The sequence below is a fragment of the Ranitomeya imitator genome, chromosome 1, assembly GCF_032444005.1.
Source record: "Ranitomeya imitator isolate aRanImi1 chromosome 1, aRanImi1.pri, whole genome shotgun sequence".
Classification (NCBI taxonomy): domain Eukaryota; kingdom Metazoa; phylum Chordata; class Amphibia; order Anura; family Dendrobatidae; genus Ranitomeya; species Ranitomeya imitator.
Genome location: NC_091282.1, coordinates 867,508,738 through 867,535,102, shown reverse-complemented (window position 1 = coordinate 867,535,102; position 26,365 = coordinate 867,508,738). Strand labels below are relative to the sequence as shown.

The 26,365-nt window shown below is 41.6% G+C and overlaps 1 protein-coding gene across 4 annotated transcripts in view; it reads left to right on the top strand.

Moving 5' to 3' along the window:
• The window catches only part of CSGALNACT1 (chondroitin sulfate N-acetylgalactosaminyltransferase 1), a 503,870-nt gene that overhangs the window by 469,936 nt on the left and 7,569 nt on the right, over positions 1–26,365 (top strand). For all 4 annotated transcript variants that reach the window (XM_069742516.1, XM_069742534.1, XM_069742525.1 and 1 more), the window contains 2 exons: positions 3,495–3,673; positions 7,517–7,611. In XM_069742516.1, the coding sequence (XP_069598617.1) occupies positions 3,495–3,673; positions 7,517–7,611 (274 nt within the window). The remainder of the gene's footprint in view (positions 1–3,494; positions 3,674–7,516; positions 7,612–26,365) is intronic.

The window sequence follows — 26,365 nt, the reverse complement described above, 5'->3', positions numbered from 1 at the left end:
CACAAAGAATACTATTCTAGTAGCCAGTTGTCTATTTAAGTACCGTATTTTGGAACTTTTTAAAAAGAAAAATAAGGGTAGATATGCAAAGTGAATGAAAAAAAGAAGTTAATAGTTTATAGAAATGTTTGTAATAAAACATGTCATTTTGCTATTATACTTTTATTTAAAAGGGAAAATATGAACCATGTGAGCATAGTGTTTTTTCTCCCCATCAGCTAATTACCATATATACGCCGACCCGAGTATAAGCCGACCCCCCTAATTTTGCCACAAAAAACTGGGAAAACTTAATGACTCGAGTATAAGCCTAGGGTGGAAAATGCAGCAGCTACCGGTAAATGTCAAAAATAAAAATAGATACCAATAAAAGTAAAATTAATTGAGACATCCGTAGGTTACGGTAAGTGTTTTTCAATATCCATATTGAATCAGGAACCCCATATAATGCTCCATACAGTTCATGATGGGCCCCATAAGATGCTCCATACAAAATACGCCCCATATAATTCTCCATACAGTTTATGATGGGCCCAATAAGATGCTCCATACAGACATTTGCCCCATATAATGCTGCACAAATGCTGATTATGGCCTCATAAGATGCTCCATAGAGATATTTGCCCAATATAATGCTGCACAAATGCTGATTATGGCCCCATAAGATGCTCCATAGACTATTAAACCCCATATGCTGTTGCTGCGATTAAAAAAAAATGACATACTCATCTTTCGTCGCTCAGGCCCCCGGCACTTGCTATAGTCACCTGTCCGCGTTCCATCGTCGGCGCCGCTGTGTTTTTCGCGTCCTCGGCACTGACTGTTCATCATCGCGCCCTCTGACCTGAGCGTCACTGCAGAGGATGCAGAAGACACAGCGGCGCTGACGGTGGAATGGGGGACAGGTAACTATCGTGCATTGCTCCCCGTCATACTCACCTGCTCCTGGCGCGGTCCCTGCACGTCCCTGGTTCTCCGGGCGCCGGCAGCTTCTTCCTGTGTTGAGCGGTCACATGGTACCGCTTATTACAGTAAGAATATGCGGCCCAACCTCTATGGGAGTGGAGTCGGGTCCATATTCATTACTGTAATGAGCGGTCCCATGTGACCGCTCAATACAGGAAGAAGCTGTCAGCGCCCGGAGAACCAGGGACGTGCAGGGACCACGCCAGGAGCAGGTGAGTATTATTACACAGCTGCCGCTCCCCCTCCCCTGCCGACCCCTGGGAATGACTCGAGTATAAGCAGAGAGGGGCAATTTCAGCCTAAAAAAATGGGCTGAAATTCTCGGCTTATGCTCGAGTATATACGGTAGTTGCTCAGTAAAGGTCATACTAAATCTGTTTGTACCACTGAATTTGTGTCTAAAGAGTCTGGGAACTAATTTTTCTTCTGACAGTCCCATATCGCTTTGATATATCTATTATAATTTTAAAATGATTTATGTTTCAAATTTAATAATAAAAAAGACAAAATGAAAACATAAAAGTTCTGAATTCCTAATGCATACAATAATGAAATCAAGAAAAAAATCATTTAGTGCTCCCATCATGTCCAATAATAAAAAAAGTAAAATAAAAAATGTTATTACTTGTTGTAATGTCATAAAACACTGTTTGAACATCTATGCACATTTCCAAGCACTATATATCACTGAAAGCCACTTCTGCTCATGAAATATTAGAAGAACATTTTCCAGCAGTAAAATTTTTCCCTACAAGTACATACTGCATTAATGTTCCTTTACTTAAGGTAGCCCCTGTTGCCATAATTATTCAATAATTTGCCACTCATCCTTTTTGAAAAGTGATTAACGTAAGTGGATTGTGTTAAACAGGAGGGGATGGGTCTTTCAAGCTTTTAACCTAATGGGTCAGATTTAGTAATTTTTAGCCAGTGTTTTAAAATGAGCCAGATTTATCATAATAATAATAAGCTCTTTATTTATATAGCGCCAACATATTCCGCAGCGCTTTACAGTTTTTGCACACATCAGGATGAGACACTGTCTAAAGGTACCGTCACACTAAGCGACGCTGCAGCGATACCGACAACGATGCCGATCGCTGCAGCGTCGCTGTTTGGTCGCTGGAGAGCTGTCACACAGACAGCTCTCCAGCGACCAACGATGCCGAAGTCCCCGGGTAACCAGGGTAAATATCGGGTTACTAAGCGCAGGGCCGCGCTTAGTAACCTGATGTTTACCCTGGTTACCGTTGTAAATGTAAAAAAAAAAAACCACTACATACTTACATTCCCGGTGTCTGGTCATGTACCTCGCCTTCAGCTTCCCGCACTGACTGAGCGCTGGCCGTAAAGTACTGCGGTGACGTCACCGCTGTGCTGTACTTTACGGCTGGCCAGCGCTCACCAGTCAGTGCGGGAAGCTGAAGGCGAGGGACATGACCAGACACCGGAATGTAAGTATGTAGTGTTTTTTTTTTACATTTACAACGGTAACCAGGGTAAACATCGGGTTACTAAGCGCGGCCCTGCGCTTAGTAAGCCGATATTTACCCTGGTTACCAGTGACGACATTGCTGAATCGGCGTCACACACGCCGATTCAGCGATGTCAGCGGGTGATCCAGCAACAAAATAAAGTGCTGGACTTTCCCCAGCGACCAACGATCTCCCAGCAGGGGCCTGATCGTTGGTCGCTGTCACACATAACGATTTCGTTAACGATATCGTTGCTACGTCACAAAAAGCAACAATATCGTTAACGATATCGTTATGTGTGACGGTACCTTAAGTTGATAGAAGTAAAAGTTGGCTTACTTTGTGGAAGTAATTTTGGAGCATAATGTCGCATTGCAATCCACGCCTATTTTCAAAAAAATCAAAACAGTTGCAAAAAAGGTATCACTTGTAGTGTTTCATACAGATCCCGCAGTGGTCAGAGAGGAAGAATATGTTGGGTCCTGTGAATTTCAGAAAATTCAACTCGTAAGTCGATCTTTTGCGGATCGATCTGCTCATTTCTAATTATTGGGGCAGTATAGTGATGTCGATTGGGGTTCCAGGTCTTTTGGCCCTTACCGATTGGTCAAAACACATGGCACTGAAGTGCACCCTTCCGGTATGAGGTGCCTGGAGAGAAATGTGAACAGGCTCAGTAGTAAGTCTGGATTAATTCATTGTGCCGTAAAGAGGTTACTCCTAAACTTACTATTGAGCCTGTATAACGCTCAGTGCGTGCAGATCATGTAGAGCAGTGTTTTGAACAATCAGTGGGGGTTTCATGATCCGGCTGCACTTTACAGCCCCTATAATTTATTTACTATAATTTTATTTATTTTTATCTTCAAATGATATGTACTCTTAAGGTATAATATCGGATGATTTTAATGTACATGTCTTTCTTCTTCCTTTACGATTTAGTTTTTTACCGCAGTTATACAGCTACTATACCTCCCATAAAGGTCGGACTGTGTGCACTTGTGAAATGCACAGCAAAAAGAAAAATCTTTGTTTTTTTTTCTCTCTTTACAGAGCTGCAAACTTCAAGAACTTCACATTCATCCAGCTGAACGAAGAATTCTCCCGTGGAAAAGGATTAGATGTCGGTGCTCGTGCCTGGAAAGGAAACAATGTCCTTCTGTTTTTTTGTGATGTGGATATCTACTTCAATGCAGAGTTTCTGAACACATGTAGGATCAACACACAACCAGGTATGACCTGTCCGGCTGCGACCTGCCCTCGGATCTCCAGCACGGATTATCCATTTTAGTTTTATGAGATAGTGAATGCACCGAGGAGAACACAAGCTAACGCCGCCTCTTAAACAACAGTTGTCAGATTTCAGTTTTTTTTTTATCTGTTTCATTGTTCTAGCAATCATTAACAATTCATTTTCAAGCAACTGCATTACTATACCTTTGCATTAGAAATTATGCTGATGTTAGGTAATGAATCATGATGTGGACTAATTTATTTCAGAAAAATACTGTGTTTTTAAATGATAAATATACTGATATTTAGTTTTAAAAGAGTTGTCTGGTACTTGAATATTGACAGCCTAATCTTAGGACCTGACCGGGTGACTCCCAGCTCCTCAGACATCCATGTTGGCAGTAGTTGGATGTGATCCGTTGCAGAGCAGAACCGCACAGGTCACTCAGCTACATAGAGGCCGCAGAGGGGTACTGCAGAGCAACCCCTATTGATTCAAATAAGGATGAATGTGCAGATCTACAACTGATCACATCTGGCTGCTGCCGGTACCGGGAACAGATGATCGGCAGCAGTGCCTGGTGTAGCACCCTCACCAATCTGGTATTGATGACCCATCCTGAGGATAGGCCATCGATATAAAATTATGGGAAAACCCCTTTCAGGCACTCGTACATGTCAATTTCCTGATATGATTTTATCAAAATTACTCACTGTAAAATATGGTGGTCACTGTTGATATTATGGGAGCTCAGGTTCTGTGCCTAACTCTATTAAGGGGTGCACAGAATAGATTTCCATTTCAAGAACTGGACTGTTGTTCTTGGAGCTGGTGCAGAAGTCAGACTCGTACCATATAAGAAAAACACTTTATATAAAGGCCAAATGAAATATAAAATACTTTTGACGACAATTAATAAAATCAAACAATAAAATAACAGACGTATGTATACTACAAAGAGGGGAAAAAAACATGGATGAGGTAAATGGTGAGAACAACTGGACATGCTAACATGCACATGTACAAAGAATATGGATATTACATAGATATCATATGTTATAAATAGCAGCAATAAATTCCTGCAGAGTCATTAAAGGCAAGAACAATACATTAAAAGCCTAAACACACATTAAATGCAAATATTACTGCTACAAATCAAACAAACCTGTATAGGTAAGATATTTAACACTCAACATATAATATAAATAAATATTAATTTACATTCTAGGGCAAAAAATGAGGATAATAAAGTATGCCACACACATTATACCCTTAGAAGTATTTTTTAATATAAATGCGGCATGGCTAGAATCCTGCCATATATAATACACATAAATATATCTGCATCAAATAACAAGTCGTATCTATGAAGTTGTTACCTTATAAGGGTCTGTGCACACGTTGTGGTTTTGGCTGCGGCTCCGCAGCGGATTTGGCCCTGCGGATCACCATGCGTTGTACAGTACCATACAAACGTATGGAAAACCAAATCCGCCCATGCTGAGGAACATTCCGCGCGGAAACGCTGCGGTTTATTTTCTGCAGTATGTCAATTCTTTGGGTGGATTCCGCAGCATTTTACACCTATTCCTTAATAGGAATCCGCACGTGTAAAAATGCAGGTGAAATCCGCACAAAAACTGCACTAAATCCGCAGTAAACCTGCGGATTCTGCAGAATCCACGCGGAAAAATCTGCAATGGAATCCGCAACGTGTACACATAGCCTAACAGTGTTTCTCAACTCCAGTCTTCAAGAGCCACCAACAGGTCATGCTTTCAGGATTTCCTTAGTATTGCATAGGTGATGGAATTAATGCTTGTGCAGGTGATGAAATTATCACCTGTTCAATACTAAGGATATCCTGAAAACATGACCTGTTGGTGGCTCTTGAGGACTGGAGTTGAGAAACTATGCATTATAAGGTTTAGTGCCCTTGAGTCCACCACACTCAACGCGTGTTTTGCAGTGAAATGCTTTGGTGTGTTAAACCACTTGAGGAGTAACTATTTATGGGCTGTCACCATAAATAACTAATAGCCAAAGAACAGTTTAATCCCAGGGAAATTTCGTTCAGGTGTAGAGGACTACTGCATAGTTTAGTTTATGCTGTTGCAGTGGCTGGAAGGGGGAGGTATATCCCAGTTTCAGATTACCGTATATTTGAACCATCGCCACACGCACGTGACGCCGCAGTATCGACACTGCGGGAGGTTTCCGATCATGTGACCAAATTATATAAAGTCATTGTAGATATTGTCCTTGGTGGAATTTGAGCGCAGGATCCCAGTGCTGCAAAGCAACAGTGCTAACCACTGAGCCCCCGAGCTGCCGTTAAGTACTAGTTTGTGTTGAAACAAAACGGAGAGTGGAGGATCCAGAATCCAGTATACTATTGTTTTTATGATATTTATGATATTTAGGACCTATCATTAGAATAGGCCATTAATATCAGTTTGGTTGGGATCCAAAACCACCACCCAATTGATCTGCTGTTTGCAGTTTCTGCTGGATATAAACGGTGATCTGAGCTAGAACAGCACAGCTCCGTTCACTGTGCAGTGGCATTAGCAGATAACTGTGCTCAGCTTATATTCAGTTGAGCTGCTTTATGATATTGATGTTGATAGCTAAACATGACACAACTCTTAAACAAGTTTTGTACGATGGCTCAGTGGTTAGCACTGTTGCTTTTCAGCGCTGGCGTCCTGAATTTAAATCCCACTGAGGACAACATCTGTAAGGAGTTTGTAGGTTGTCCCTGTGTTTTTACGTGGGTTTCCTCCCACACTCCAAATGCATACTGATAGGGAATTTAGTGGAGCCCCAGTGGAAACAGTCATAATAATGTGCATAAAACGCTAACTAAAGGGAATCTGGTAATAGAATCAACCATTTTAAGACATATATATGGGTATGTACTGTAGGTCTTAGACAAAATAAGAAATAAGATTAAATAAATGAACAAAAAAAATTTGTAGTCCAATAGTTCTGTATAGTGCAGCTATTATCATTCTCATTATACAAGTTGCATGTTGTATTATTGCACTCCATTTATTGTGCTACATTCCACTATGCTGTAGAGGAGTCTTTGGGCTCACAAACGTAAGGGTCAAGCTGTGACTGTGTTAGGGTTATAGCTGTATCATTGGATGTTTTGCGATACTTTCTTTTATTCAAGTGTTTGTCTACATTTTCATTAATGGAAAAATAGCATGTATACTTCTTGATATTACATCGTGATGCTCGCCGATTTCTGCATTGATCCATTTTTTTTCAAGACCCGTTATCTGTATCTACATGCAGCGCTGCAAGCCTTGAGTTCAGTGGGTGTTCCCTGATCTCTTATTGCCGACATTGTTGTTCAAGCTGTGATTTCTGTAAGAAAGGGTTACTGAGAAGTCTTTTCAGGGCCATTTAGCTTGCTGTGAGGGAATAACACTACCTGGCCCCAAGCAATGATGTCTCTACAGTGCAGGAAAATTACTGACTGCAGAACTGGACAGCAGAGTTTGTAACTTTGGAACAGTAGCTGTATTAACTTGGTCTATGAGGCCTTCCCTTTAATTGGTAACATTGTTAGGGCGCTGACAGACGGGCATAGTTCTTGTGCGATGATCGCATCACCGTCAACGGACTGGCCCGGCACCCCTCCTGACCTGAGTGTGACAGCGTGATGCATTTCTATGCAGCTGTCAGGTTTAGGTCAGGAGAGCCAACTGTCAGTCCGAGGAATCCATTGCGATCCTCGCACAAGAAACACGGCCGCCTGTCTGCCCCCTTAGTCTGAGAACAGACTCTTAACGTCCTATAATGATATTACATTTTGTATTCTCTTTAGGGAAAAGAGTTTTCTATCCTGTACTCTTCAGCCAGTATAACCCTGCTATCATTTATGGACATCATGATGCAATTCCTCCCATCGACCAACAACTGGTAAGTAACTCGTAGACGACATTCAGTCATGAAATCAATGTAGACTGTGTCTTCTCTTCCCTCACCTCTGAGGTTAAGCCCTTGGCATTCATTCTGTTCAGCTCTAGCCAAGTTAAACAACAAGGGATTTGCAATTTATGTACTGGGTATTGATATTTAGGAACGTCATAGCATATTTTCCAGAAGGTAGTCTGTTATGACCTTAGTTTAGCACAATCGTATGGCCAGACTGCAGCGAATGATACATGGGAAGTCTTGGCCATCTATAACCAGAGTGTGTTATTGCACCAGGCATAGAAGATAGATCTATTCCTACATGGCCTTCACTAATAACCTGAAATCATAAACAAAGAGCATTTCATAAACTGAGCCTGCCTTCATAGTAAACCTCCTGAAGCATAGAAAAGCGTTACTAATTTACTACCCAGACTTGTGGCAGCAGCACCAGGTACACAGATAAAGGAAATGTCTGTTTAATAGATTGTGACTGGGCACTGTGCTATATTATAAGCATTGCTGCATGTTATGTATCTCGTCTGGATTCACACATAAAATGTATATAAAAAAACCTACAGAAGTTTGTCATTTTACAAAGAAAGTTAATAAAATGGCAAAATAGTATCAAATCCAAATGCCAGATAAGCATTTTTCTAAAATTTTTAAAAAGAACAATAAGAACAACATTAAAAAGAAACCAAACGCCCGACCTTCTAGTGCAAGCACTATATGTTCTGGAAAAAGTAGATCATGACCTATGAGAACTGGTCTTACTACCACTGTCCTATTTGCTCATTGTGTCCAAATTGTAATGAACCTGCAACATTATTAGAGGGAAGCTTTTGATAATACCAAAAATTGCAAATAACCAATGCAAGCTATATTTTTTTTGTGTTTCATCATTTTCATCTAATAACAAAAAATGTCTGCAAAAATAGGAAAATAAGAAATATTATTAGACTATAAACAAATAAAAACATTCTACCCTAGAATGCACCCTTTTAAAAGAGTTGTCATCTTCACATAAGGACGCTATAGAAGACTCTCCTGTCCATCCATTCATTAGATGTAATATTACATTTCCTGTGTAGCAGCTGTCAGAGCTCCGCCGGTCATCAATTTCTGAAGTTGGACTCATAGAGAGAAGATAATTGCCAGGCATAATAAGAGGTTGTCATATTGAGACAATTACTTTAACCATTAGAATTATCTTGTAACTTGAAAGCTTGTTTGGAATTGAAAATTCTTTCCAGTTGGCCAGGAGATTCTTCAGCAGGTGTGTTCTTTCATGAAGATCTGCAGAGGGCCAGTTTGCCATAAACAGCAATAAGTAAATATGTAGTGACACATGTGAAAAACATAGGGTACTTAGTTGACATTGACATTATTTGATGGGAAAAAAAAACATAAAAGACATTCCACCATGACAAAGTGTATCCAATCAGGATGGTCCCTACTCTAGTAACTCACCTTCCCAGGGGCAGATACTAACAGCTTGGGGCCCCTGTGCAAGAAATGTGTCTGGGCCCCCATGCTTTTATGGCGACAAAGCTACAGATATATATATATATATATATATATATATATATATGTATGTATATATATATATATATATATATATATATATCCACACACATATGTAAATCTTACATGGTCTTCTTTATTATGTGTATTGCCATCCCTTATTGCACAGTGCCGTCTCATGTCATGTGCAGCTCCGTCCCTTACATATCCGATTATATAGAGCCATGTTCTTTATTACATATTGTCCTCTCTTGTTAGATACAGTGGGGCAAAAAAGTATTTAGTCAGTTAGCAATAGTGCAAGTTCCACCACTTAAAAAGATGAGAGGCGTCTGTAATTTACATCATAGGTAGACCTCAACTATGGGAGACAAACTTAGAAAAAAAAATCCAGAAAATCACATTGTCTGTTTTTTTAACATTTTATTTGCATATTATGGTGGAAAATAAGTATTTGGTCAGAAACAAAATTTCATCTCAATACTTTGTAATATATCCTTTGTTGGCAATGACAGAGGTCAAACGTTTTCTGTAAGTCTTCACAAGGTTGCCACACACTGTTGTTGGTATGTTGGCCCATTCCTCCATGCAGATCTCCTCTAGAGCAGTGATGTTTTTGGCTTTTCGCTTGGCAACACGGACTTTCAACTCCCTCCAAAGGTTTTCTATAGGGTTGAGATCTGGAGACTGGCTAGGCCACTCCAGGACCTTAAAATGCTTCTTACGAAGCCACTCCTTCGTTGCCCTGGCGGTGTGCTTTGGATCATTGTCATGTTGAAAGACCCAGCCACGTTTCATCTTCAATGCCCTTGCTGATGGAAGGAGGTTTGCACTCAAAATCTCACGATACATGGCCCCATTCATTCTTTCATGTACCCGGATCAGTCGTCCTGGCCCCTTTGCAGAGAAACAGCCCCAAAGCATGATGTTTCCACCACCATGCTTTACAGTAGGTATGGTGTTTGATGGATGCAACTCAGTATTCTTTTTCCTCCAAACACGACAAGTTGTGTTTCTACCAAACAGTTCCAGTTTGGTTTCATCAGACCATAGGACATTCTCCCAAAACTCCTCTGGATCATCCAAATGCTCTCTAGCAAACTTCAGACGGGCCCGGACATGTACTGGCTTAAGCAGTGGGACACGTCTGGCACTGCAGGATCTGAGTCCATGGTGGCGTAGTGTGTTACTTATGGTAGGCCTTGTTACATTGGTCCCAGCTCTCTGCAGTTCATTCACTAGGTCCCCCCGCGTGGTTCTGGGATTTTTGCTCACCGTTCTTGTGATCATTCTGACCCCACGGGGTGGGATTTTGCGTGGAGCTCCAGATCGAGGGAGATTATCAGTGGTCTTGTATGTCTTCCATTTTCTAATTATTGCTCCCACTGTTGATTTTTTCACTCCAAGCTGGTTGGCTATTGCAGATTCAGTCTTCCCAGCCTGGTGCAGGGCTACAATTTTGTTTCTGGTGTCCTTTGACAGCTCTTTGGTCTTCACCATAGTGGAGTTTGGAGTCAGACTGTTTGAGGGTGTGCACAGGTGTCTTTTTATACTGATAACAAGTTTAAACAGGTGCCATTACTACAGGTAATGAGTGGAGGAAAGAGGAGACTCTTAAAGAAGAAGTTACAGGTCTGTGAGAGCCTGAAATCTTGATTGTTTGTTTCTGACCAAATACTTATTTTCCACCATAAAATGCAAAAAAAAAAGAAAAAAAAACAGACAATGTGATTTTCTGGATTTTTTTTTCTCAGTTTGTCTCCCATAGTTGAGGTCTACCTATGATGTAAATAACAGACGCCTCTCATCTTTTTAAGTGGTGGAACTTGCACTATTGCTGACTGACTAAATACTTTTTTGCCCCACTGTATATAATGCATGACTGCTGATTGAGTGTGCGAAAGGTTCTTTTCTAATGGGTGAACAAGTCGTCTGGTCAGATGCTGCTCCATCAGCAGTGTTAGGGCTGGCGGAACGCACCAAATAATATAAAGGAAGCTATGAGGTGTGTTCGCAGCCCAGGGTCCACTGTGCAGAGATATTACATGCTTCTCAGTAATGACAGACAGTATATGGCGGTATAATAGAAACACACATGGGTTAACTACACCTGGTATGTAAAGAGGCGGATCCTGTTGCGTCACAGGGCCGCAATACCGCAGAATGAACTCTAGTGTTCAGTCACAGGACTCTGCCCCAAGGACACAGGGTTAGAGTCCCTCTAGACCCACTAGCACTCAGCGCCGTACCTGCAGTGCCAAGGAAAGCTAAAATAATAAGAGATTTAGCACACTGAGTGCACGCAGTGCCGCTCTGGCGGACGCCACTAACCGCCCAAACCAGGGACTGGAAAGAGCACTAATTGCGCATGGCGCCGCACTGGTGACCACTGCAAAATTGACACAGTAGGATCGTGCCTCGTGCTGGATGGCACTTAACTGGCACTAGACAACTTCACCCAACCACATACAACAACGCAAGGGAAGGGGATGATTCACCAGCTTTCACCAGATAGCATACACGCATCCACACACACACACTATTTCAGTTTATACTAGCGCAGCAGCCAAGCTACCTTTCATAGTTGCAGCCTTCCGGGACCTTGCCAGTGGTCCAATCGGAGCCGCTTGAGGACCTGGGCAGTAACCCCGCCCTCCAATGAGAGGTCGTTCCATGGGCATGCTCAGTAGGCAAAAAGCAGGTCTCTGCTGAGCAGGCTCCTCTGTGGTCAGGGAAGAATGGGAGACCGCAGAGGACATGGTTCAAGATTCCCCTGTACAGCGGCTGGAACTCGACACCTAACAATCAGTCATTTTAAATCTAACAAGAACTTTGACTATGTAATAAAAAGAGGGCACTGTGAATAACAAAAATAGCAAGAATACACTATGTAAGAGACAGCACTTTACATAACAGCAGAGGATGCTATATAATAAAGGATAGCACCATATATAACTAGATAGGATGGTACGTAATAAGGGACGGTGTTATACATAATAAAAGAGGTAACTGTAACTAAGGACGGCGTTATGCATAATAAGTGAGTACACTATATACAAAGGGACTGTGCCATACATAATAAGTGAGTATACTATATACTAAGGGACTGTGCTATACATAAAAAGGCTACATTCCTGTATCCGTGTGCAGTGTCGGTGGGCTGCCCGCTTTTACAGACGCATTGAGCATGTCCTATTCTGATCCTCAAAATCAGGCCAAAACGGCATTTTCTGACCCTCACGGATCTCAGTCTCTGATCCATGATTTTCATGGATGTGTGAATGGATCTGTGCCGTCCAATGAAAAAACCTAGCAGTACACAGGCATATCACACAAATGTGACGCAGCCTAAGGGATTTTACAGATAATATTATCACTCCAAGTCACACAGTGCAGATTCAGAATAATATTTATATCTTGGTGTCTTGTCTGATTATAGTAGTTTTCTGCTGTTTCTTCTCCTTCTGGTCAGACCTTCATGTTGACATCTTCATGTCACGTCTTGTCTTTTCAAGATGAATGTCACAGTCCTGAATATAACAATGACAAATATATTGTATACATACATGTGTCTCCCCCGCACTCTACCCCACCTTTAATATATTATTAACCACACACCAATCAAAATATAAAGTAATATGGCGGCGGAGCCATATCAAAATGGCAGCGGAGCTGCAGGGATCACTCCCTGCCCCTGTACATGAAGGCAATCTGGCCATGGGCCCCACTGGCACCTCATGATCAGAGAAACCGGCCCGATTGCCCTAATTACTAGGCACCCTACGCCTCAGGGCCTCGATGGAGCTGCACTGATGGTAATTCCGCCCCTGTACCTCACTATATGCCAGCCAGCCCTCAAAATAGATGAGGGCAGAGCAGGTCCAGTGCCTGATTGTGTTTAAAACGCGCCTGTGTAAAGCTGAGTGGATAAAGGTGCACAGCCCAAAGGCACTCCCCCCCCCCAAATGTACTGAGTCTAAGAAACTAAAGCAAAGCCAAAAACCAGGGCCAGCTCACCTGTTAGTATAAGTATAATATCCAAGTGCTCACACTGCCATAAGCGACGGCGTGAGAATGGGTGAAATGGCAAGAAAATATGAAATTGTTTCATGTTCCAGGTAATAATGTTGCCAGGGCTAATACTAAGCTAGGAAATGGCTATTTATGAAATTCCGCCATATATCATTTTGTCTTATCTACACTATATGACTAAACAGCATACGGTAATTTAGTTCTTCTGCCGATGCTTCTACTGTCTGCTTCGCTTTCAGAAAAAATATCCCTTATTAAAATTGGTGGCCAGAACTCCATATCTTTTCTTGTCATTGTGTTGACATTTTTCTCTAGTCTGTCAAGAAGGTTAGCTGTTATTCTCTAGGAGTCAGAATTTTCCTGCACCGTGAAATTATGAAGAACTTGTCTTTTCTCAAATAAATCCCTGCCAGTCAAAATAAATAAAACAAGTGTAAACTAAGACACATTTACAAAAAAAAAGGATCAGTTTGACAATACTGTGAGCTGAAAAAAGGAGCAGCGGTAAAGACTCTCCCCTGTCCTGCTCCTCATGATAGCTGACATGATCCAGGTTTGCCACCCTCTTTAATACTTGACAACTTGGCCAAAAATCACCGTTAATGAGGCTCCTTTTATCATTGGGTAGTGCTGAGTTATTTTTTGCTGCACCGTGTTGGTTGGGAAGAATATTCCGTACTCCTCAGTGCCACAGCGGGGTGGTGGTGCCAAGTTTATAAAATGTCATGGCATCCGTTTGGAGGTTGAGCAGTATGACCTTAGTCCTATGGTGGAAAGTTATCCATGGCCTGAGCCAGTGAGCGTGTCTTGGATACTGATTAGCTCCAGGTTAGAGCCCTATTGGTATTGCTGCCAACATAGGAATTGCAAGTGTTTCGTAAAGCAGACATATGAGAACTGACAGGTCGTATGTACACCTGGCTGCTCGGAGACCTCTGTATAATATCTGTGTCTGTCATGCAGCACTAGCTTGCATCTGACGGAATGCTGTAATGAAGTCATCAGTAAGGGCCAATGTGTTAAATTAGGCATTACTAATGATTTAATATATAATGAAAGTCTACATTTTAGAAGAAGAAATGTATTTCTAGCGGCTAATGGACATCCGGTCTTATCATTCATGCACACACGTTATACTCAGATTTAGATTGCCTTGTGGGCAGCTTTCCAGGTCATTCAAATTAATGCATGAAAGAGCTAGCAAACTATCCCTCAGTTTCTCTTGTCAGAATCGCCCGGGCATATCTTTATTATTTTATCCATTAGCTTTTATTATAGTGGTGATGGTAATATGCTGCACGTATAGCTTTTATACATGTCAACGGGCATAATTATTTTTTACATGGAATAGTCCTTTTTGGATGGACATACTGTATATGCTATATAATTTTTTTTAACAATTAAATGTATGTGGGAAGAAATATACATAGTGCACATACAAGGACAGAATCTTTAACAAACAATCCAGAAAATCACATTGTATGATTTTTAAATAATTAAATTGCATTAAAAAAGTATTTGATACAATAGAAAAACATAGCTTCAAATTTGGTACAGAAACCTTTGTTTGCAATTACAGAGGTCAGATGTTTCCTGTAGTTCTTGACAAAGTTTGCACACACTGCAGCAGGAATTTTGGCCCACTCCTCCATATAGATCTTCTCCAGATCGTTCAGGTCTGGAGACTTGATTGGTCACTCCAGGACCTTGAAATGCTTCTCATGGAGTCACTCCTTAATTGCTCTGGCTGTGTGTTTCAGGTCATTGTCATGCTGGAATACCCAGCCATGACCCATCTTCACTGTTGTTACTGAGGGAAGGAGGTTGTTGGCCAAAATATTGCAATACATGATCCCATCCATCCTCCCTTCAGTACCGTGCAGTCGTCCTTTCTCCTTTGCAGAAAAGCGCCCCCAAAGTATGATGTTTCTGCCACTATGTTTCACGGTTGGGATGGTGTTCTTGGGGTTGAACTCATTCTTCTTCTTCTTCCTCCAAACACGGCGAGTGGAGTTGATACCAAAAAGTTCTATTCTGGTCTCATCTGACCACATGACCTTCTGGATCATACTGATGGTCATTGGCAAACTTCAAACAGGCCTGGACATGTGCTGACGTGAGCATGAGGATCATGCGTGCCCTGCAGGATTTTAATCCATAACGATATAGTGTGTTACTAACAGTAATGTTTGTGACTGTGGTCCCAGCTCTCTCCATGTCATTGACCAGGTCTTCCATGTAGTTCTGGGCTGATTCCTGACTTTTCTCTGAATTATCCTTACCCCTCGAGGCGAGACCTGACATGGAGCCCCATACCGAGAAGATTGACAGTAATTTTGTGTTTCTTCCATTTTCCAATAATTGTGTCAATATTTGTTGCCTTCTCACCAAGCTGCTTGTCTATTGTCCTGTAGCCCATCCCAGCCTTGTGCAGGTCTACAATTTTGTCCCTGGTGTCCTTGGTTAGCTCTTTGGTTTTTGTCATGGTGGAGAGGTTGGAGTGTGATTGATTGTGTGTGTGAACAGGTGTCTTTGATGCAGGTAACTAGTTCAAACTGATGTAATTAATAAATGTTATGAGTACAGAGTAGGAGGGCTACTGTCTGTGGGAGCCAGAATTCTTGCTGGTTGGTGGGTGACCAAATACTTATTTCATGTAAAAAAAGATTCATTGTAATTATTTAGAAATCATACAATGTGATTTTTCTGGATTTTTTGTCAAGATTTTGTCTATCACAGTGGAAGTGTCTCTGCGATAAAAATTACAGACATCTCCATTCTTTGTCGGTGGAAAAACTTGCAAAATCGTCAGTGTATCAAATTTCCCCATACATACGGTAGTTACGTTATTGAAGTGAATTTGTTGCTGGGTCTTATCACCTAGTCTTGAGAGCAGCATGATGCTTTATCAGCAGTAGATTGTTACGAGGACTACTAAATCTACAGTTGTAAGGTGCACAGGGTGGTTGTCATGGGGGAGGGCCTGTTGTGTTCCCACACCTTGGCACCCCACAAGTAGAAAGTGTCCCATTTCCTTTGTGCTGTGAGTGTACTGTATAACACTCACAGTTTTGCCGCAAGCCGACTCAGTCTCCTCGATTCCAGATCCAGGAACAATTGCATATTCAACACTTCAACACCCAGAGTCAGTGCGCATGCCTGGGGAGCGTATAGGCAGTGTCCACGCTCGGGATTTGATATGTGGTTGCCGTGACCTCAGGCCAGCCATGGCAATCAAATGCAATGCTGTGGGCCATCATAATTTCAAAAGTACATTGAATGATCCGTGACTGAAAAGATAGTAATCCCCCTATGACTGAAAGAAAAGGTATGTGAGGGAATCTTCTCATGATAAAGTGTTTTTTAAGCATAATACTTGGAGATTTTCTTTGACAAAAACATACTAGTGATGCATATTGCTTGACAAACAACACACTGGGGCCAGTTTAATTTCCAAAAACGAGGTGATACTGTAGGTTCTAATCTATTGTTAATTATGAGGTCAAGTAGCACATCGTTATGAATTGTGAACCAGAATAATAGGCATTAACTTCACCGTCAGTAGAATGGATATGAACATATAATGCCAATTTCTTTATGAGGTGCCAAAAGCTACTTGTGATGTTATTCAAAATGGCCAATGGACAATATCCCTTCTACTCGCTCATAAACTTGTGTGTTGGAATTGGCCGATCATGTAGGGAGAGGGGTATAAGAATAAATAGGTTCCTTCTCTCTTTTATCCAACGTGTATAAAAATCCTTATAGTGATCAAAGCAGTATTCACACATGTCTGCATGGACATTCTGAGACAAGTCTTCTGTATATAATTTACTGTGTAACTTCTTCTTGTCCATCAATCCCAAAATGTGTGTCGTTGTTTTAAAATTTTACATGAACAATGCATTTCACTAGAGCAGCTTTGTACTACGATCTCCCTTGAGAAACTTTGCCATTCAAGTGGGCATCAGAGAGCACAATGTTCTGTGTGGGAGTTTTAACGATTATTGGGAAGTAAAATGGGCACAGCAATGACATCACTGTGTGGAGGAGTATAGTAAAATGATATAGATTAGCATCTCTCATGATCTTAGACCATGACTGAACTAGAATAGTATGCAAACTGGAGGAAATATACGGACAAATCTGAAAACTTCAGCATAAAGAAAATAAATGTTTGCTCCTCATTCAGATATGTAGAATTTTGTATGAATAATTTGGCAAGATAGAAAAGACAGTCCTACTATAACTTATTGTAGGGGTGTAAAATAGTGTACACATGTTGTAGATTGCTGCACATCTTCAGTCCAGATTTGGCCAGATTGCAATAGTAGGACTAAAACTATTAGTGATAGTTTTCATACGTGTTCCCCATCAAAATTAAATAGCAACACAGTGGCACTCTTCACAGACAGTAACATATGTACAGGTGCATCTCACAAAATTAGAATATCATCAAAAAGTTAATTTATTTCAGTTCTTCAATACAAAAAGTGAAACTCATATTATATAGAGTCATTACAAACAGAGTGATCTATTTCAAGTGTTTATTTCTGTTAAGGTTGATGATTATGGCTTTCCGCCAATAAAACCCAAAAGTCATTATCTCAGTAAATTAGAATACTTTATAACACCAGCTTGAAAAAATTATTTTAAATTCCGAAATGTTGGCCTAATGAAATGTACCGTGGGGCAAAAAAGTATTTAGTCAGTCAGCAATAGTGCAAGTTCCACCACTTAAAAAGATGAGAGGCATCTGTAATTTACATCATAGGTAGCCCTCAACTATGGGAGACAAACTGAGAAAAAAAAATCCAGAAAATAACATCTGTTTTTTTAACAATTTATTTGCATATTATGGTGGAAAATAAGTATTTGGTCAGAAACAAAATTTCATCTCAATACTTTGTAATATATCCTTTGTTGGCAATGACAGAGGTCAAACGTTTTCTGTAAGTCTTCACAAGGTTGCCACACACTGTTGTTGGTATGTTGGCCCATTCCTCCATGCAGATCTCCTCTAGAGCAGTGATGTTTTTGGCTTTTCGCTTGGCAACACGGACTTTCAACTCCCTCCAAAGTTTTTCTATAGGGTTGAGATCTGGAGACTGGCTAGGCCACTCCAGGACCTTGAAATGCTTCTCACAAAGCCACTCCTTCGTTGCTCTGGCGATGTGCTTTGGATCATTGTCATGTTGAAAGACCCAGCCACGTTTCATCTTCAATGCCCTTGCTGATGGAAGAGGTTTGCACTCAAAATCTCACGATACATGGCCCCATTCATTCTTAAATGTACCCGGATCAGTCGTCCTGGCCCCTTTGCAGAGAAACAGCCCCAAAGCATGATGTTTCCACCACCATGCTTTACAGTAGGTATGGTTTTTGATGGATGCTACTCAGTATTCTTTTTCCTCCAAACACGACAAGTTGTGTTTCTACCAAACAGTTCCAGTTTGGTTTCATCAGACCATAGGACATTCTCCCAAAACTCCTCTGGATCATCCAAATGCTCTCTAGCAAACTTCAGACGGGCCCGGACATGTACTGGCTTAAGCAGTGGGACACGTCTGGCACTGCAGGATCTGAGTCCATGGTGGCGTAGTGTGTTACTTATGGTAGGCCTTGTTACATTGGTCCCAGCTCTCTGCAGTTCATTCACTAGGTCCCCCCGCGTGGTTCTGGGATTTTTGCTCACCGTTCTTGTGATCATTCTGACCCCACGGGGTGGGATTTTGCGTGGAGCCCCAGATCGAGGGAGATTATCAGTGGTCTTGTATGTCTTCCATTTTCTAATTATTGCTCCCACTGTTGATTTCTTCACTCCAAGCTGGTTGGCTATTGCAGATTCAGTCTTCCCAGCCTGGTGCAGGGCTACAATTTTGTTTCTGGTGTCCTTTGACAGCTCTTTGGTCTTCACCATAGTGGAGTTTGGAGTCAGACTGTTTGAGGGTGTGCACAGGTGTCTTTTTATACTGATAACAAGTTTAAACAGGTGCCATTACTACAGGTAATGAGTGGAGGAAAGAGGAGACTCTTAAAGAAGAAGTTACAGGTCTGTGAGAGCCAGAAATCTTGATTGTTTGTTTCTGACCAAATACTTATTTTCCACCATAATATGCAAATAAATTGTTAAAAAAAACAGACAATGTGATTTTCTGGATTTTTTTTTCTCAGTTTGTCTCCCATAGTTGAGGTCTACCTATGATGTAAATTACAGACGCCTCTCATCTTTTAAGTGGTGGAACTTGCACTATTGCTGACTGACTAAATACTTTTTTGCCCCACTGTATGTTCAGTAAATGCACTCAGTACTTGGTCGGGGCTCCTTTGGTATCAATTACTGCATCAATGTGGCATGGCATGGCGACGATCAGCCTGTGGCTCTGCTGAGGTGTTATGGAAGCCCAGGTTGCTTTGATAGCAGCTTTCTCATCTGCAATGTTAGGTCTGGTGTCTCTTATCTTTTTCTTGACAATACCCCATAGATTATCTATGGGTTTAAGGTTAGACGTTAAGGGTACCGTTACACTAAGCGACACTGCAGCGATACCGACAACGATGTCGATCGCTGCAGCGTCGCTGTTTGGTCGCTGGAGAGCTGTCACACAGACAGCTCTCCAGCGACCAATGATCCCGAAGTCCCCGGGTAACCAGGGTAAACATCGGGTTACTAAGCGCAGGGCCGCGCTTAGTAACCCGATGTTTACCCTGGTTACCAGCGTAAACGTTAAAAAAACAAACATTACATACTTACCTTCAGCTGTCTGTCCTCCGGCGCTCTGCTTTCCTCTGCACTGTCAGCGCCGGTCAGCCAGAAAGCAGAGCGGTGAGGTCACCGCTGTGCTTTCCGGCTGGCCGGCGCTGACACAGGATGCAGGAGGAGTGCAGAGAAGCACAGCGCCGGGGACAGACACCGGAATGTAAGTATGTAGTGTTTGTTTTTTTAATGTTTACGCTGGTAACCAGGGTAAACATCGGGTTACTAAGCGTGGCCCTGCGCTTAGTAACCCGATGTTTACCCTGGTTACCAGTGAAGACATCGCTGGATCAGTGTCACACACGCCGATCCAGCGATGTCAGCGGGAGATCCAGCGACGAAATAAAGTTCTGGACTTTCCTCTGCGACCAACGATCTCCCAGCAGGGGCCTGATCGTTGGTCGCTGTCACACATAACGATTTCCTTAACGATATCGTTGCTACGTCACAAAAAGCAACGATATCGTTAACGATATCGTTATGTGTGACGGTACCTTAGGTTAGAGTTTGATGGCCAATCAAGCACAGTGATACTGTTGTTTTTAAACCAGATATGGGCAGTGTGGACAGGTGCCAATTCCTGCTGGAGAATTACATTTCCATCTCCAAAAAGCTTGTCAGCAAGAAGTGCTCTAAAATTTCCTGGTAGATGGCTGCGCTGACTTTGGACTTGATAAAACACAGTGGACCTACACCTGCAGATCACATATCTCCCCAAACCATCACTGATTATGGACTGTGACTGTAAGGGTACCGTCACACTCAGCGACGCTGCAGCGATATAGACAACGAGCCGATCGCTGCAGCGTCGCTGTTTAGGTCGCTGTAGAGACGTCAAACACAGCAGCTCCAGAACGATGCAGGAGCGATCCAGTGACGTAACGGCGACTCACTTCTCGTTCTTGCTGGTTGTTAGCTCCATGTCAAACAGCCGGAGTGTACCGATCCAACACACATCTAGGGGCCCTATGCTCATTGCTGGCGTCGTTGCTTTTGATGTAAAACATGACGATACACGCCGACCTGGTGACGAAATAAAGTTTTGGACTTCTAGCTCCGACCAGCGATGGCACAGCGGGATCCTGATCGCTGCTGCGTGTCAAACACAACGAGATCGCTATCCAGGACGCTGCAACATCACGGATTGTTGTCGTGCTCTTTGCAAAGTTGCTGAGTGTGACTGTACCTTAAGGGTATGTGCACATGTCAGGATTTTCTAGCAGAAATTTCCTGACAAAAAATGGACATTTCTGCCAGAAATCCGCATGCGTTTTTTCGTGTTTTTTTTTCGCATTTTGATCCGTTTTTTGTGCGCTTTTTTCCCAAATGCATAGAATAGCGGGAAAAATGCAAAAAATCCGCAAAATTAATGAACATGCTGCTTTTTTTACCTTTTCCCGCAATGCGTTTTGTTTTGTGGAAAAAAACGCATCATGTGCACAAAAATTGCAGAATGCATTCTAAATGATAGGATGCATAATGTCTGCAGTTTGTAATGCGTTTTTATCACGTTTTTATCGCGAAAAAACGCGAAAAAACCTGAACGTGTGCACATACCCTAAAAAATACCAGCCTTGATTTAAAGGGACGCTGTCACCTGAATTTGGAGGGAACAATCTTCAGCCATGGAGGCGAGGTTTTTGGGTGTTTGATTCACCCTTTCCTTACCCGCTGGCTGCATGCTGGCTGCAATATTGGATTGAAGTTCATTCTCTGTCCTCTGTACTACATGCCTGCACAAGGCAATCTTGCCTTGCGCAGGCGTGTACTATGGAGGACAGAGAATGAACTTCAATCCAATATTGCAGCCAGCATGCAGCCAGCGGGTAAGGAAAGGGTGAATCAAAAACCCCGCCTCCATGGCTGAAGATTGTTCCCTCCAAATTCAGGTGACAGAGTCCCTTTAATTTGTATACATGAAAATAAAGGACGCCTAAATAGGAGCTTCATCATGTTAGTAGGTCAGATTGCAGACAAACAAGACAGATGTTAGGTACAATTCTGACCTTATAGGCTTGTGCTAGTTGTTATATACTTTATATCGGTAAGAGTGTGTGTGTTTGTTGGGTGTTAGTTAATTGGAGTCATTGTATACAAAGTATTACTTTATTTACTATGAAACCCAGAGTTTAACAAAGAATCTAGATATCAGAATAAAAACCGTAAACGAACACAATTAGTACCAAAATCCTTCCATCACCCCGTTTGCTATCAAGTCTGTTCCTGACCTTGCTTTTGATGGATGTATGAGTGTTCTTATTGTTCTCTGGCTTCTCGGTTAGCTTTTTATCATGGCACTAATAACAATTACAGTAATTGCACAGTAAATTTACTTTCACAGAGGGTGATAAATGTAGCTATTAGGCCGGCGTCACACACAGCGTAAAACAATACGGTCCGTATATTACGGCCGTAATACGCTGAAAAGTCCCCCAAAAAATGGTCCGTTGCTCCTCCGTAGGCAGGCTGTGTCAGCGTTTTTTGCGCATGGCATCCTCCGTATGTAATCCGTATGGCATCCGTACTGCGTGGTTTTCTCGCAGGCTTGCAAAACCAACATACCGCTATAGAAGTGATCCATGTGTCCCAAAAAGAAAAGAATATATATATATATATATATATATATATATATATGTCAGTAGACACATATATGTATATATATTAATACTTATTCCAGCGCTATACAGCTTGAAAGCCGGTAATTCAATTACCGGCTTTTTCCTTCTCCTTCATAAAACCCGACATGATTTGAGACATGGTTTACATACAGTAAACCATGTCTTCTCTCCATTTTTTTTGCAGATTCCACACTACTAATGTCAGTAGTGTGTATCTGCAAAATTTGGCCGTTCTAGCTCTTAAAATAAAGGGTTAACTGGCGGAAAAAATTGGCGTGGGCTCCCGCGCAATTTTCTCCGCCAGAGTAGTAAAGCCAGTGACTGAGGGCAGATATTAATAGCCTGGAGAGGGTCCATGGTTATTGGCCCCCCCCTGGCTAAAAATATCTGCCCCCAGCCACCCCAGAACAGGCACATCTGGAAGATGCGCCTATTCTGGCACTTGGCCACTCTCTTCCCATTCCCGTGTAGCGGTGGGATATGGGGTAATGAAGGGTTAATGCCACCTTGCTATTGTAAGGTGACATTAAGCCTAATTAATAATGGAGAGGCGTCAATTATGACACCTATCCATTATTAATCCAATTGTAGTGAAGGGTTAAATAAAACACAAACACATTCTTTAAAATTATTTTAATGAAATAAAAACAATGGTTGTTGTAGTATTTTATTCAACGCCCAATCCAGTCACTGAAGACCCTCGTTCTGTGAGTAAAGAAACATAATAAACCAACAATATACTTACCCTCCGCAGATCTGTAACGTCCAACGATGTAAATCCTTCTGAAGGGGTTAAAACATTTTGCAGCAAGGAGCTGTGCTAATGCAGGCTGCTCCTCGCTGCAAAACCCCAGGGAATGAGGCTAAAAATAGATCAATGATCTATATTTAGCATCATTTGCGGTGAGGCGCCCTCTGCTGGCTGTTCATAGATCGTGGGAAATTACCTAGAAGGCTCCCTGGCTTTCTAGGTAATTTCCCACGATCTATGAACAGCCAGCAGAGGGCGCCTCACCGCAAATGATGCTAACTATAGATCATTGATCTATTTTTAGCCTCATTCCCTGGGGTTTTGCAGCGAGGAGCAGCCTGCATTAGCACAGCTCCTTGCTGCAAAATGTTTTAACCCCTTCAGAAGGATTTACATCGTTGGACGTTACAGATCTGCGGAGGGTAAGTATATTGTTGGTTTATTATGTTTCTTTACTCACAGAACGAGGGTCTTCAGTGACTGGATTGGGCGTTGAATAAAATACTACAACAACCATTGTTTTTATTTCATTAAAATAATTTTAAAGAATGTGTTTGTGTTTTATTTAACCCTTCACTACAATTGGATTAATAATGGATAGGTGTCATAATTGACGCCTCTCCATTATTAATTAGGCTTAATGTCACCTTACAATAGCAAGGTGGCATTAACCCTTCATTACCCCATATCCCACCGCTACACGGGAATGGGAAGAGAGTGGCCAAGTGCCAGAATAGGCGCATCTTCCAGATGTGCCTTTTCTGGGGTGGCTGGGGGCAGATATTTTTAGCCAGGGGGGGGCCAATAACCGTGGACCCTCTCCAGGCTATTAATATCTGCCCTCAGTCACTGGCTTTACTACTCTGGCGGAGAAAATTGCGCGGGAGCCCACGCCAATTTTTTCCGCCATTTAACCCTTTATTTTAAGAGCTAGAACGGCCAAATTTTGCAGATACACACTACTGACATTAGTAGTGTGGAATCTGCAAAAAAAATGGAGAGAAGACATGGTTTACTGTATGTAAACCATGTCTCAAATCATGTCGGGTTTTAGGAAGGAGAAGGAAAAAGCCGGTAATTGAATTACCGGCTTTCAAGCTGTCTAGCGCTGGAATAAATATTAATATATATACATATATGTGTCTCACTGACATATATATATATATATACCTATTCTATGTGTACACATTTATTCTACCTATTCTACTGTAAGCTGTCAGTGTGATTTTACTGTACACCGCACTGAATTACCGGCTTTTCTCTCTAACAGCGCTGCGTATTTCTCGCAAGTCACACTGCTTGTCCGTGTGTAATCCGTATTTTTCACGCTTCCATAGACTTTCATTGGCGTATTTCTTGCGCAGTACGGTGACAAACGCAGCATGCTGCGATTTTGTACGGCCGTAGAAAGCCGTATAATACTGATCAGTAAAATACGGCAAATAGGAGCAGGGGCATAGAGAATAATTGTGCCGTATTTTTTGCGAGTTTTACGGACGTAGATTCTGTGCTCTTACGTCCGTAAAACTCGCATGTGTGACGGCGGCCTTAGAGCGAATGCGGAGGTTAGGGCAAAAATGGAAGTCATCAGTTGAACTCTTCCAAAAGGGGAATTATAGCAGCTGAACTGCAATAATATATACATTTTAGTGACCTGAAATACATTACATGTATCTCATTTAGATGTGATAGCGTCATAGCCTTTAGTAATATCAGCCTGATACTTGTGTCCACGTTCTCTGATACGTTCTTCAAGCATTCGTTAACCACATATACTTTGGAATGTTTCAAGAATGCTTTTCCACCTAGACCATCAGAACAGTTCATGAATATGCATGAGTTGGTATTTTTATATCCATGTGGTGGCTCTTTTCCAAGGAAATTCACTATTGGACAAATATGACCTGTTTCTTAGCAACAACTCACTTAATAAATCCATATCAATAATCCCCTAATCTCAGTGGAGGTTATGATTAGCAGGAAAATATGGCATTTCAGTAGATACATACGGTATTCATGGACGTTTTGTGGTTTGCTTAAATAGAATCTACAGTTATTGCTACCGGACCCTGAAACCTTCTTTCCTGATCTCAAAGGACAAAATATGATTTAATCTTTGGCACTAAATATAGATCGAGGCTCTACTCACAGGGCTGAAATGCATCTTGGAATAAAAAAGAGAAATCTGTATCACATTTAATATACACTTCCTTCTAACTAGTCTTACTGCAACACCTTAAAAAGCCGTAGTGTATTCATTTACTTCAATCAATTATGCATGATGGCTTATTCAATATGAATCAAATTTGTGCCATTTTTAATAAATCACTGAACTTGGCGAACTTAAGAAAAATTGCTATTCACATCTATTTTGGGGTTCCAAGTTTTTTTTTTCTATATTGGGGAAAAAAAGTGAAAGTTATTTACTTTTTTTTAAGTCTTGGTCTTCCATGACTGCAATTTTTCTTTTCCACGCTTCAAATTTTCGAATGAAGACTACGGTATTTAGAAAGTTGCCCATTTTTATACTTAAGAAGCAAAGAATTAGAAAATCAGTGGATGATTCCTTGACTTTCAACCGAACAACAAAGAAGTAGTGTATATTACTTGTAAGGCCACGTTAATATGGTCAGTATTTGGTCAGTATTTTACCTCAGTATTTATAAGCCAAAACCAGGAGAGGAGCAATCAGAGGAAAAGTATATTAGAAATACGTCACCACTTCTGTATTTATCACCCACTCCTGGTTTTGGCTTATAAATTCTGAGGTAAAATACTGACCAAATACTGAACGTGTGAACATGGCCTAACTGAGACAATCTGTGGAGTCAGGGCAGAGCAGTTCATGGAACGTTAAGATCTATAATTTAAAATCCATTTACACTGTGCAGTATAAACAGGCTGCCAATCACCTGACGAGTGAGGAAAACACAGGTTAGTTGGTGAGATGATCGTCCTGTATAAGGCTAGCGCCACACAACCGTATTTGCTCGTATCCCAGAGAATCATACCAATCATGCTGGTCACGCTCTGTTGAAAATCTAATTAGAGTGTGACCTGATTTTCTCACACTGG